This window comes from Struthio camelus, chromosome Z (genome assembly GCF_040807025.1).
Source record: "Struthio camelus isolate bStrCam1 chromosome Z, bStrCam1.hap1, whole genome shotgun sequence".
NCBI lineage: Eukaryota > Metazoa > Chordata > Aves > Struthioniformes > Struthionidae > Struthio > Struthio camelus.
In genome coordinates this window covers 55,478,133-55,490,488 of record NC_090982.1, presented here as the reverse complement: position 1 = coordinate 55,490,488, position 12,356 = coordinate 55,478,133, and the positions used below count along the sequence as shown (strand labels likewise).

Here is a 12,356-nt window from a genome sequence, read left to right as displayed (position 1 = left end):
TAAGCTGACATTTCTAGTTGCTTAGTTTAAGACAATAATGCTGATAAAACTAAGTTGTCCAAAGGGTCTCAGCAAACTCAAATCCTATCTTAATAGCAGAGAAGAGAAAAACTGCCTAGTATTGAGAGGAAAAGGCAACTGCTTCCAGTGTGTAGGGAGATCACCATCTAAGAACTTCACTAGTAACTCCCTTTTCCTGCCTATTTCTTAATATTCATTTCACAGAACTAACAAGTTCTCAGAATTTTCTACGAGTTCCACATTATGTAAAGAATGCAAAGGATAAACTGTTAAGCCTGCAGTTACAGTATACCAGCTGTGAATGCTATACGCATCTTCTGCCAACAAAATGCTTGTTGGCAGGAAGCATTGGCCAAGAAGTTTGTTTATAACATACGTAAAGACTAGCCAACACAAACAAGCATGTGACCTCCTATCCTACAATACAATATCTATAGAAGCTAAGAATACATTATATGTACCACATTCACCGCAGTCTAAAATAAAGATTTTATTTTATGTATATTATGTTCTTCTAAAAGCAGAGGAGCAGAAGTATTTTAAATAAGACTTGCATCCCCATTCAGGATTACTCTACAAAGTTACATTTTGAATCTTTATAAAACAGTTATACAAAGACTATTTGACAATATACTCCAAAATATAGATTTAAGCATTTACATTTTTACATGATCCAACAGTGCAATATGCACTTAAATTTAAAACCAACTTCTGTCCAACAATGTGTTGTAATTAATCTAAAACAGTTCACCTTTTTCTTTTTTTTTCCCACAAGTCAGTTTCTAAAAGACTTTAGAATTCACTTACTAAATCAAACTTTAGTTCCATATAGAGCAGTTTATTCAGAGCTGACAGATGATGATGCCAGTTGGGAGGTCTGAAAAAGACAATGAAGGTCCCTGCATCCTCCACAAAGCAAAGGCAGCTGATGCTTGAGTTACTGTAACCAGAAGTCCCATAATCTTGCAAAGAGATTTACTGTATTTTCTGATAAAGTTAACTTACTGCTTTCAAAAACAGGCTATGTAAAATATGCTACATAATAAAAACATGCTAGACTCCTGATCAGAGTATAATATGATTAAACAAAACAGTTTTCCCTTTGTAGTTTTCTACTAGCTGTTTGCCATAAAGTATGTAAGGTCCATCAGGCTTTACAACAACTCACTGACAATAAGCCTCAGGCCTTCTCTTAGTACACAAAAAACCCAAAGCCTGAGACACACTAAAGAACTAGTCAGTTGTAACACCACAGGACAAAAAGCAGTAGTTAACAAAGGATCTCTTTACTTGCATATTAGCAGGTTAGGGGGCTGACAGAATCAAACCACAACTGAAGTTAAGTTCATTTCCAAATTGGTGGCAATGCAATACTTGCCCGCTCAGGTATGTGCGGTAAATTAGCTAGCTTGAATATGCAGCATAAGCCTAATTTCATGTCATCAACAATTTTATAGGAAAGGGAAGGATAAAGTATTAGAAGCTTTATAAGATTTCAGAAGCAGGCTAAGAGAATAAAGGAGAAAGAAAACAGCAAATAAGCTTGAGCACAAAAAGTTACAGATTATGTCCACAGTTCCAGCCCTACATAGAAAACACTTCTCTTAACATACCAAAGGTCTGTTTGGGTTGCAGCAAGTCACAAGTTCCCGAAGTTCACATCTTTTAAAGTTTTAGTCATAGAAGCTGTATCACAATAGCCACCATAAATTTTGCAATGTTTTCTCATACAGCCTCGAGAAGAATGGGTATTTCAACATTCATGTTTGTATTAGAATATTCTTTTCATGGAAAGAATACTCTTTTTTTTTGAAAAAAGTGGTATGAAACAAAGTTCACACCCATCCAGAATCCCTCTTCTAGCATAGAAACTACAAGCAGTTATGCTATCTCCAGGAATACCACTTTGATCAAAGGGTTCAACAGCAACAAATAATGGTTCATAGATCCAACTGTACATCATTTCCCTTCAAGCTTTTGATCTGCTTCAGTTTCAGTACATCAAAAATTACCAAATTCATGTTCATATACCTACTTGCTCAGCATGCCAATGAAGAATATTTGCCAGGGGCAGGGGAAGAGTCTTACTTTCAAATTTTAAGTTGATGAAGCACTTTGGAGTATCTCCAGCATTTAAGAAATTCACCTTATCAGGTATTTTTATACTGTCTACTCGGTCAAGACACTTGGAGAGTTTATAGCAGAGTTATATTTATAAAGGATTGATATTCTTCCTTTCCAAGTCTTAAGTCAGTTAACTTTGAAATAAACAGTACTTTGAACAGGACAATGGAAATTTTATTCCACAAGGCAAATAAAAGATTATAGGCAGCATCTAGTTGTTCTTTCTATAGAAGTCCAGTTTGCTTTTTCTTTTAATACTGTAGCATTTCCAAGAAGGGAAAAGGGGGGGGAGGGGAAAGGGGAAACAAATTTACTCATGAAACCCCAAAGTGAAACATTCAAGGACAGTGTTTGACAGATACTAACTAAAGAACAAATTGAAGCAGCAACTGCTGTATTCTGCTGCAATTTAAGTTTCTGGCTAGCAGCCGTTCAATTTCATTTGAGGTTTTGGAGGAGGAAAAAGTGGTGTTTGGGCTTCAGGGGTGCATAACAATTAGCATATTCAGAACCCGAGATGACTGATGTCTGAAAAATCAGTTGCTCCTGAACTGAGATCAGCTGGAGAGAAAGAAAATTCCATTAGCATAAAAAAAGACTAATGAAGCAGTCAGAACAAGGTGCCATGCATCTTCACTTATTTCATTTTACATACAGCTGACCAGAAGAAAAGTAGAGCCCAGTCAAGTCAGTTTTCAATAGATGGATACCATGAAGCAGGTTGTGAGCTTTCCATAAGACTGTCTCAACTGGACTGGGTTGGGTTGAGGCACAGTATCACAGACAGTTATCAAATTACCTTATCACCTGTACTGAAAAGTATTAAAGAAGGGGCTGACCACAGGCAGAAAACTGAAAGACCACAGTTTAAGTATTAGCTCCTCTCTCTATAAAAAAATCACTTTTAACAGAAAGGGGACTTTATAGTGGTAGATAATTATAGAATGATTGTTTCATCCTATTTCTTATAGAGTAAGATAAAATGAGAACGCAGTTTTAACAGATAACTGTAAACTTGATCTTAAGATGTCAAGTGTACTATGCACCATATAAATACTTGAACACATTTAAAAGTTAGACATCCTCAAATACCCATTTTAGGATTGTAAAAGGTACAGTGAGATTTCTTTTATGTTAGTTCAAAAAACATTTTCTCACACTGTCATTAATTAGAAAACCTAAGCTTATCAAAACAGAAAAGAGTGCAAAGCTTCAGAGACCATTTTATACCTTAACATGTATCCCAATTTTTCATTAAAATCCTCTAACCTCAGGCATATTCAGAGATTACATGAGCCACACGAACATCCATATAATGAAACACTGCCCATAAAGACAAATCATACATCCGTAAAATACTTTTCCTGCATTCCAAATGCACTTTGCCTTCTGTGGTTTCCTCTTCATCTAATGCTATGTTTTGTGTCTATGAATAACAATTGTCTGGGGCTTTTGGTTGTAATGCTGAAGCTCTCCTTGATCATCATCTATATCCATGATTAACATTTATAATATTTGCTGGATTTATTCCATTTTCTATTTGTTTCTGATGTGATGGTGCTGTGACACCTGAATGGGAAGATTCCATTGTAGAATGGTGACTTACATCTGCTTTCACTAAAACTTCATAATACAGAAGATAAAAAACTGGAGTTACTATGCCAATAACCAGCATAATCACTACAGCTGTCCACCATCCTATACCCCAGTCTGCTCCATAGTAAGGATCTTTGCATTTTTTAGTTTTACCATCAGTTTCAAAACAGATCTGTTGGGCTGCTAAGGCCGAAACAACTTCATTAAGGTTCTCCCTCTTCGTATCATTACACTTCACTATTTGTTCTATATCACGATCTACTTCTTTTAAGAAGTTGCCAGCAGTCTCATTAGCAGAGAATTTATCAGAAGGCGATGTTTCCTGCACTTCCGGGGAACAGTGAGCCGGCCGTAGAACTGGTCTTCCTTTTGGAGACACATGCGTTTCAGTTAATACACTGAACTTTTTAACTGGAATTTTGATAGACCTCAGGGCAAAAAAATCTTGATCATTGATAAGATTGTTAACCCTCTTGATATCTGCAACCTAAAAACAAGAAAAAAGTTTAAATAGCAAAGTCATATTGAACTGAAATGAAAATGTTAGAAGCTCTAAATCCTTGAGAAAGAAAATTCTTCCCTAACAGAGGGCCTGTTTTTTAAACTAACTATTCAAACAGTATGAAGTGAGAAGAGGTCAAAGCTCCAATCTGAACAATGTTAAAGCAAGAACATAATCACAAGGTAACAAACACTTATTTCAGATGAAGCCTCTGAAAGTCATTTAATGTAATGACTAGTCAATGTATATTCATCTATTAGTGGCAACAATTTCTGAAATCAGCTTTACTCCAGTGTTTTGCAAATGGAATACATTACTCTAAGATTCTGATTTAAACTTAAAACTTTGAGTAAGACACAGTTAGTTTGGATTTTTCCAACTTTTTGGAGCAGATTTTGGGACAGCAAGGTAGAACCCAGGCATAATTTGAAACCTTTAAAGTCATCTTCTTACGTCAGCTCTCCCTTCTCCCTTATTCTTGCTCACTATGAATCTCATTTTGCTCTTAAAACATTCAGATGTCTCACGTGAAATATTCTGCAAGGATTTAATTGCCCTTAGAGAATTATCCACTTCACTCTGAAACACTAACCTTCCCCCCCCCCCCCCGCCACAGGATGCACAGCCACAAACCTCACCATAATTTAGTCAAAAAAGTCAGTACTTCCTTGCAGCAGCTGGTAAAAACAAAGGAATTGTGCCTGTTCTTAAGCAACAGCCTCTAAGTTACAGTACCCAAGAAACATGATACCAGAGTGCAAATCATTCCTCCATTTGGAGGGCATCTACTTCAGGAGAAAGCATGAACAAATAGAATACAAGACCATTAGGAATATGGTCTGGAGACCCTTGCTGCTGTAACCACTCAACTTCAAACTGATTTGGTCAGAAGCAGCAAGTTAGGATGACCAACACTAGAGCACTATACTGCTCTATAACACTAGAGCATATACTGCTCTAACCTTGTAACATTGAAGTGTTTCAGTCCCCACAACAGCATATTTAAGCTAAAAAAGTCAGGTTAGCATAAAAGATTACAAACAGCAGCATTTAACCCAATGATTAGTAGATGCTACCACCACTTGAGTTATGCTTTCTGCCCAAACACCTGGACCTCTTTCACATCCCCCATAAATTTCCAACAACAAGCAAAGCAGTTCATCCCTCCATTTCTTATTTGAGACCTGATATAGTACACTTGCTCAAAGTACTTAATGGGGGTGGGTGCCAAGTCCAAGAATCACTTAGTTAGGCTAAAACGTACCATGATTATTAAGCAAAATGATGCCAAGACTTCAGTAGCTAAGTTCATGACAATAGGCCCCGAGTATTGTTGCTACCTGAGAATTAGATCACAGCAAGACTTTAGAAAACATGGATTTCGAATCTGACCAAATTTGACCTCTTGAAAGCCATGTTATTAGCAGGCAATCCACTACCTGCACAGCTGATTTCCTCTGCTTAATAGGATACATACAAATGCTAACATTAACCAAGACAGAAGCCTCTTCCTTAATTAGTACCAGCCAAAATTATTAGGAAGGAAGGAGATTCACAAGGTTAATGTAAGAACTCTTAACTAAAAATAAAGTATGAACATCTAAACTACACCAGCAGGGAACATTTCCAGATAAATAGTTCCCAGTGGAATAGCATACGCATGCTAACAAATTATTTTGAGCAATTCAGCAGAACTTAAATGAAATCTACAGCGAATTGTTCTCCTAAACAGAATTAAGATTCCACACAAAAGCTTCTAAGGTAGTTCAGCAATACCCTCTTCATCACAAACTGTGATGGTCAACACCACACTACTAAAGGTGCCCATCTGTGACTACACACCATGAGAATTTTTATTCTATCACAGCATACTACCTATTAAGTGATACATTAATGTCACATACAAATATATACTACTTAATGTTAGTTTTACCTCAACAACTGTATACTAAACCTAAAACTTCTGGATGCAGTGCATTTTACTTATTATTTTAACAGTCAGACATGTCAAATACTAGACAGTTCTTTGAAATTCTGAAAAATACATTTCGATTAGTTGTTCACATGCGCAACTTGAAAGCTAAATCCAGCTGAACAAGAGAGGAGCCAAGTTTGCATAAGCAGCCTAAACTAGCATTCAGGTGTGCCTAATCTTAAAATAACAACACAGCTGATAACACAGACCAATTATCCCCTCTGAAAGAAAAAAAAAAAAAGGAAATTACTCAGGACTTACTGAGCAACAATACTGAAGCGCAATCGCGTTTAAAGTGTCCCCTTCTTGTATATCCTTTGTTAATAAAACAATATCATCCAGCCGGTCCCTAGACGTGCTTCTCCGGACCTTCTCCCTGCCTCGCGGCCGCAGCTCGTACACTTCCACCTCCTCCTCGGGGCCCTCGCCGTCGGCGCCGCTCCCGAAGGGGTGCAGGTGGCCGCCGCCCGGGGGCTGCGCTACGGCCGGCAGCTGCAGGCCGCAGCTCGGGCTCCTCCCGGACATCCTCCCGCGGGGGCTCTGTGGACCAGACCGCAGACGTGGCACGTTCCGCGCGGCCCGGCAGCACCGGCCTCCCCGCCGGCCCCGGCCCGCACGGCCCCTCCCTCCCTCTCCGGCAGGGCCAACACCGGCCCCGCCACCAGCCCCTCCTCCCCGGAAGGGCCGCGGAAGCGGACGGCGGCCAAGGGCCGCCCCCGGGAAACGAGAGAGCGCGCGGAAGGACCGAGGCGGGCGCACCCGCTCCGGCAGGGCCGTACTTGCCGCCGCCCGGGGAGCTCCGCATGACAATGGCGGCCACCGGCCAAGCGCGCCCCTCACGCGGCCGCTGCTGCCACCAGCCCCACCGCCACGTCCGCAGCGCGCGCGCGCCAGCCCGCCCCCTGTAGCCACCCGCGCGCCCGCCCAGCGGCCGCTCTTAAAGGGCTCGCGCGCCGCCGCCCGCCTCGCGCAGGTGCTATAAAGGCAGGGGCCGCGTGACGCTGCGCCTCGGAGAGTGGCCGTTGTTAGAGGGTGTGGCTGTAGGGGACGCTGGCGGCTGTTGGGGCAGCAGTAGGGGGCTGCTCTGGCCTCACTGTAGGCCACTTGGGGTGGTATTTGTGTGAGGGCAGCTGCAGGGGCTTGGCCCTGCCTTGCTGAGGGGCTTTTTTGGGGCCTGATTTTGTCGTTGCTGTAGTGTGAGTGGCTGCTAGGCTGAGTCTGAGGAGCTGCCTGGGTGGCAAGTGGATTTTTGGTGGCTGTTCCTGTGGTTAATAGGCTGCTGTGAGTGTTGCCCTGCTATATTGTGTTTTAGTTTCTCACACCTGGCATGCATAAGTGTGCTTGAGTGCTATGACTTCTTAGCTTTTACAGCCTAGTTATGGGAACCCTTGTTTGAGTTGCCTCAGTGCTAGAGGCTGAGATGTAGTGGTTAGTGCAAATGGTGCTCAACAGTGCAGTGCTCCCCCACCTGTGTAATCCTATATCTGACTATAAAGGGTGAGGGATTTAGAGAAGTGTTGAAAAAGTGCCTTTGTTTTGTACTTCTAGGCTCATAATTTGAATTAAGTGCAGGTCTTTCAAGAATCTTAGTAGCATACTCTGGTAGTTAACTGGTTAGCAGCTGCTTGTGGTTCCTTCTGTCTGGATGGATACTGCACAGGTGCTATTGCCAGACTAGGAACTCCTGGCCTGGAGAACAAGTTTAAGTTGCGGGTAATGAACTAGGGGTTGAACCCAAAGCTTTTTTCTGGTAATTATGTTCCTGACTGTCCCCAGCTGGAGAGACCATGTGGCAGCCTGTGGTCTGTTCTCATCCATTAGCCCTGTCCAGTAGGGGTAAATAGCACAAAGAGGCTTTGTGGCTTGTGACTTTAAGAGTTACATGTCTAGCAAGAGGTAGGCTGAAGAGCAGAGTCTACACTGGGAGAGGTAGCTTGGGAGAGGGGTAGTGAGAATTGTTGAGGTATATGGAGTTACATGTGAGTTAATCTCTTAAAATACATATGGAATCTCAGAATGGCCAAGATTGGAAGGGACCTCTGGAGATCATCTAGTCCAACCTCCCTGCTCAAGCAGGGTCCTCTAGAGCATATTTCCCAGGACTGCATCTGGACAGGTTTTGAATATCTCCAGCAAAGGAGACTCCACAACCTCTCTGGGCAACCTGTTCCAGTGCTCTGTCACCCTCACAGGAAAGAAGGTTTTTCATCCAGAAAAAAATAATCTGACTGATTTCCATTTTGGAGAAATGAAGGCTGCTCAGATGTGAACATGTCAAGTATTTGGGCCCTTTCTTTTTTTAAGAGCCTTTTCTGCCTGTAGCTTTTGGCACCTCAAAATTTTGTGTCTTCTAGTCCTGCTTGATTCCTATTGCATTGCTATTCAGTCAGCAGTTTCCCTGTACCTTCTCTTTGTCCCTTCATATCTTTCCTTTCTCCTGGGGAATAGTAGTGCAGAGATAAAGGTAGGAAGCTGAGCCTATGCTGATAGATTCTTTTTTCACAAGAAAGAAACTGTAAGGTAAGTCTTGCAGCTTCTAGGTATTTTGCCCTTTTTCCTTCCCAAACTGATGTATGCATTTTCATTCTTAAAGGTAAGTGCTGTCAGCAGCTGTGGCAGTTGCTGAGGTAATAAAGCTATCTCAAGGGGCAGAAAAGTAACTAGTAAGTTTAATGTGGTGGAAGTAAGTAAGTTTTTGTTTGCCACGGGAGTAAATATGGTATTGCCTAAAGGCTGGCAGTGCTGAGGTTAATCTGAACCTGTTGGAGCGGTTGACTGCATAGTTGCTGAAGAGAAATATGGTTGTGAGTCTGGTCATAAAGTGATTAATTCAAAATGATTTTTGAATAATTTTTTGCCTTTTGTTTGAGTTTTGTTATATGATGTTTTCAGACTTTCTTGTGCAACTGAGAAGGCTACAAATTGCCCTTGTGATTCTAGCATGGGCTAGGATTGCCCTTGTGCTTGGAATTTAAGAAAGGCAGAATTCTTCTATGACTTTAGTTTGAAAACAGATGTCTTGAGTCTGTTATAAGAGCTAGTGACTGTATGGGTCTATAGTGTCATATACATCAGGCTCTCAAAAGTTGAGAAAGGCTGAAGTATTTCCTGGACACTAAAATAAATCATCGGGGTGTGCAATGTGTTAATGTGCTCTAGTTCTTTTTAAAGGTAAAAATAATTCTCAATGTATTTGTCCTTAAAATATTGCTTTACTGGAGATGAGGGATAGATGATGCAAAAGTCCTTATTAAGTGATCCTAGGCTGTATGGATACTCTCTAGGGAAGCAGAATCAGTGAGAAAAGTAATGCTATTCAGGATGATGTCCTGTCAAGAGCACAGATGTTCTTTGTAAGTAAGAAAAGATTACATGGAAGACTATAAATGCTCTCAGGTACAGAACTATATGGTAAACATAGAATAAGAGCTGGCCAGATTGGGCAGGACTGATTGCTATCTTTTCTAAAGATATGTGGAACAAACTGTACTGCTAAAACTGTAAATAGGAAGCTGCGTTTCTGGCAGGGAGTTGGACAAGTGAGTGGAAGCTGATTTATGTGGTTCCTTATGCAGCATTTCTTATAATATAGCTCTAGCTGTGCAGTGTGATTAGAATTGCCTCAAAACAGCTTTCTACAAGTAGGGAGATTATCTCTAAATAGTTTAGGAGCCTGACCAGGGCTATTTCCACTTTTCTTCAGAGTATTTTGTAGCATCTTCCCAGTTGATTCCTGCTCAGGAATAAGCTTTGTTTCTAACATGGGTCAAATGCACAGCTTGTGCTAATTGCATTGAAGGTTTACTGTGTAAACAGCTTCTATACAACAAAGACTGGTTTGGATTGTCAGATCAAATGTGCACATGCTTGTAGTAGTACCAGTATGGTTTTATGCAATTCAGAAGATGCAGATTGTAAGGAATTTGAATTGTCCCCCAACTCTGTTTCCAGCAAGAGTAATATGCCTTATTGCAGTTGACAAGATTGAATGAATTTCCCATAAACCCTAAATGCAATCTTGATCTCAAGTTGATAAAAAAAAATTGTAACTTAGTAAATAGGGATTCCATCTCAAGAAGTGTCATGGGCCATCTGGCAGAGAATATCTGCAGTACCAACCAGTTTTGTTTTTAAAGGAAGCTTTCAGTGTAGAAATGAAGCAACTGTAGTTGTCTGTAGCTGGGAAACTGATGACTCAGACCCTATTCATGCTGTTGAAAGACTGTTTTATGAGACTGATCAGAGTTGTGGGTGGACCTTGAGAGGAGTTTGAAGGCAGACTTCATACTTAGTGATGCCTACATCAGTGTCTGATTGTCCCAGTATATGCCACTAATGGCATATCCTTTGGGAGGCTTTGCATTTTTCTTTAATCTTTGGGTAGTGGGGCTACAGAAGAGGTCAGGGCAGGGGATTTCACTATTTCTTTTATCTAAAGAGGTGTGCCATCAGGTCAAAAAAGAACTGCTGAAGCAGCACTGTCTTTGGGGATGTGGGGGGGAAGTATTGGAGTTTGCTTTGACCCTGCTATACCCCTGTGTGTAACCATTTGTTACTAGTGACATTTTCCCATCAATAACAAAAGGGTATATTCCAAACTTGATGAACAAGACTGTAGCTGCATAGCTCCCATGAATGCTAATAGGAATACAGCCTTTCTCCATCGCCATGTAAGTTACTTTGCATATCCTAATAGTGCATTCTCAATGAGGAACAGGGTCAGTGTTAATCGCTCCATGGCATTCCAAGAGTGACTGCAGGGATCTCTTATGTTCCCTTTGGTCACGTGATATCTAGTGTGGCTTGATCGGAGTTAGGAATCAAAGTATACCTATAGGAATATAAAAGATCTTAAGGAGATTATACCAAAGGAACTATAAGCAAGATGATGGAGAGCTAACATTTTGTAAGTCTCTTTACTAAAGAAGCTTTTATTCTTTAGTAAAGACACCTGTCATGTCCCTTCACTAATTTTTGTAAGTCACTGAGTCATTCTGTGTTTCGGGACCTAGGGCTAGGCTTACATTGAGATGGCTAAAGCTAAGTAATTAAATGTGTATTTTTATCACTTAAAAGGAGTGATAAGCCATGTACCATTAAAAGGCTCATGCAGAAAGAAATCTATAGCCTTTGTTCATCTTTTTCTGCTTCCCTGCTTGGTAGTTGGGAATGGTGTTAAAGTTTCATAGGAAACAACTGTGTCAGTGTAAGTCAGCAGCTCCAGCAGAATTCAGTTGAAGAGTAAGGCAGTGTCTGACTACAAAATTGTAAGATACAATAAGATGAGCTAAGAATTAGAAGTATGCAAGAAGTAAATGCTAAATCAGCAGAGACTTGCAGAGTAGTCTGTTTTCCAGTGGAAACATTTGCATGTATACATTTACTTGTGTATAATTCTTATAACCTGGGCCTTGATTCTCAGAGTTGGCAGAAACCTTTTTTTAGTCAGTAAGATTCAATTTCACTCTTAAATTGGTTAAAAACCCCAAACAGACTCGATCATTTAAATTAGCATTGATACAGTTTAAGAATGAATAATAGTAATCTTTGATTAAAACTGTCATTTCCCAATTTCATATTGCATGCTTTGGCTGCTTTGCTTTGGCTAATGAACATGAACTGGTTACTTAATTTTATTTATAATTAGTAAATTATAACCTATTCATAATAGGAATGTGCTGTGAATTTTCTGTAATATAGCCAGTAGGGTGCATTGGTTGCCTGATATTTTTCAAAAGTCGATAAAGGACTGCATACTTGTTTCTGATCTGTGTTTTATTTTGAGCTTAGTGCAGCTGTCCTCTGAATAAGAAAATATCCCAGTGAAATCAGTAACACTGAAGGTGGTATATAAGAATAAATTAGTCTAAAAATTGTTTTCAAGTCTTTTAGACTTTCATATAAGGCTCTTAATACCTACTTGTATGCCTATGTTGACGGATACATATCTGTAGTGGTGTAACTTAAGTATTCTAAGATTTTCAGATTCCTTTCAATTTTAGCAGTATGAATCTATAGGTAAGTCAAGAATCTATTTTTTGGTATGCTTTTCTTGACTAGAAGAATCCCTTAATGCTCACTTGCTTTTTCTCTGAAGGAATTTTTACCCTGTAGTCAAGTCTTTCCTTTCTCCTTTTT

General features: G+C 40.2%; 1 protein-coding gene across 1 annotated transcript; it reads right to left on the bottom strand.

Annotated features, from left to right (window-relative positions):
• Nucleotides 1–496: 496 nt before the first annotated feature.
• LOC104150548 (lysM and putative peptidoglycan-binding domain-containing protein 3) lies at nt 497–7,136 on the bottom strand. The gene is made up of 3 exons (XM_068928703.1): nt 6,998–7,136; nt 6,480–6,758; nt 497–4,228 (listed from the first exon to the last, which is right to left on the bottom strand). Exons 2-3 carry the CDS (start codon nt 6,741–6,743, stop codon nt 3,629–3,631), a joined length of 864 nt encoding a protein of 287 aa, XP_068784804.1. The 5' UTR covers nt 6,744–6,758; nt 6,998–7,136; the 3' UTR covers nt 497–3,628.
• Between the last annotated feature and the right edge of the window lie 5,220 nt (nt 7,137–12,356).

Coding starts and splice junctions, on each gene's coding strand:
- LOC104150548 (XM_068928703.1), bottom strand. CDS start 6,743: ATGTCCGGGAGGAGCCCGAGCTGCGGCCTGCAGCTGCCGGCCGTAGCG. Junction 4,229..6,479: donor CGCTTCAGTATTGTTGCTCA/GTAAGTCCTGAG, acceptor TCTTGTTTTTAG/GTTGCAGATATCAAGAGGGT.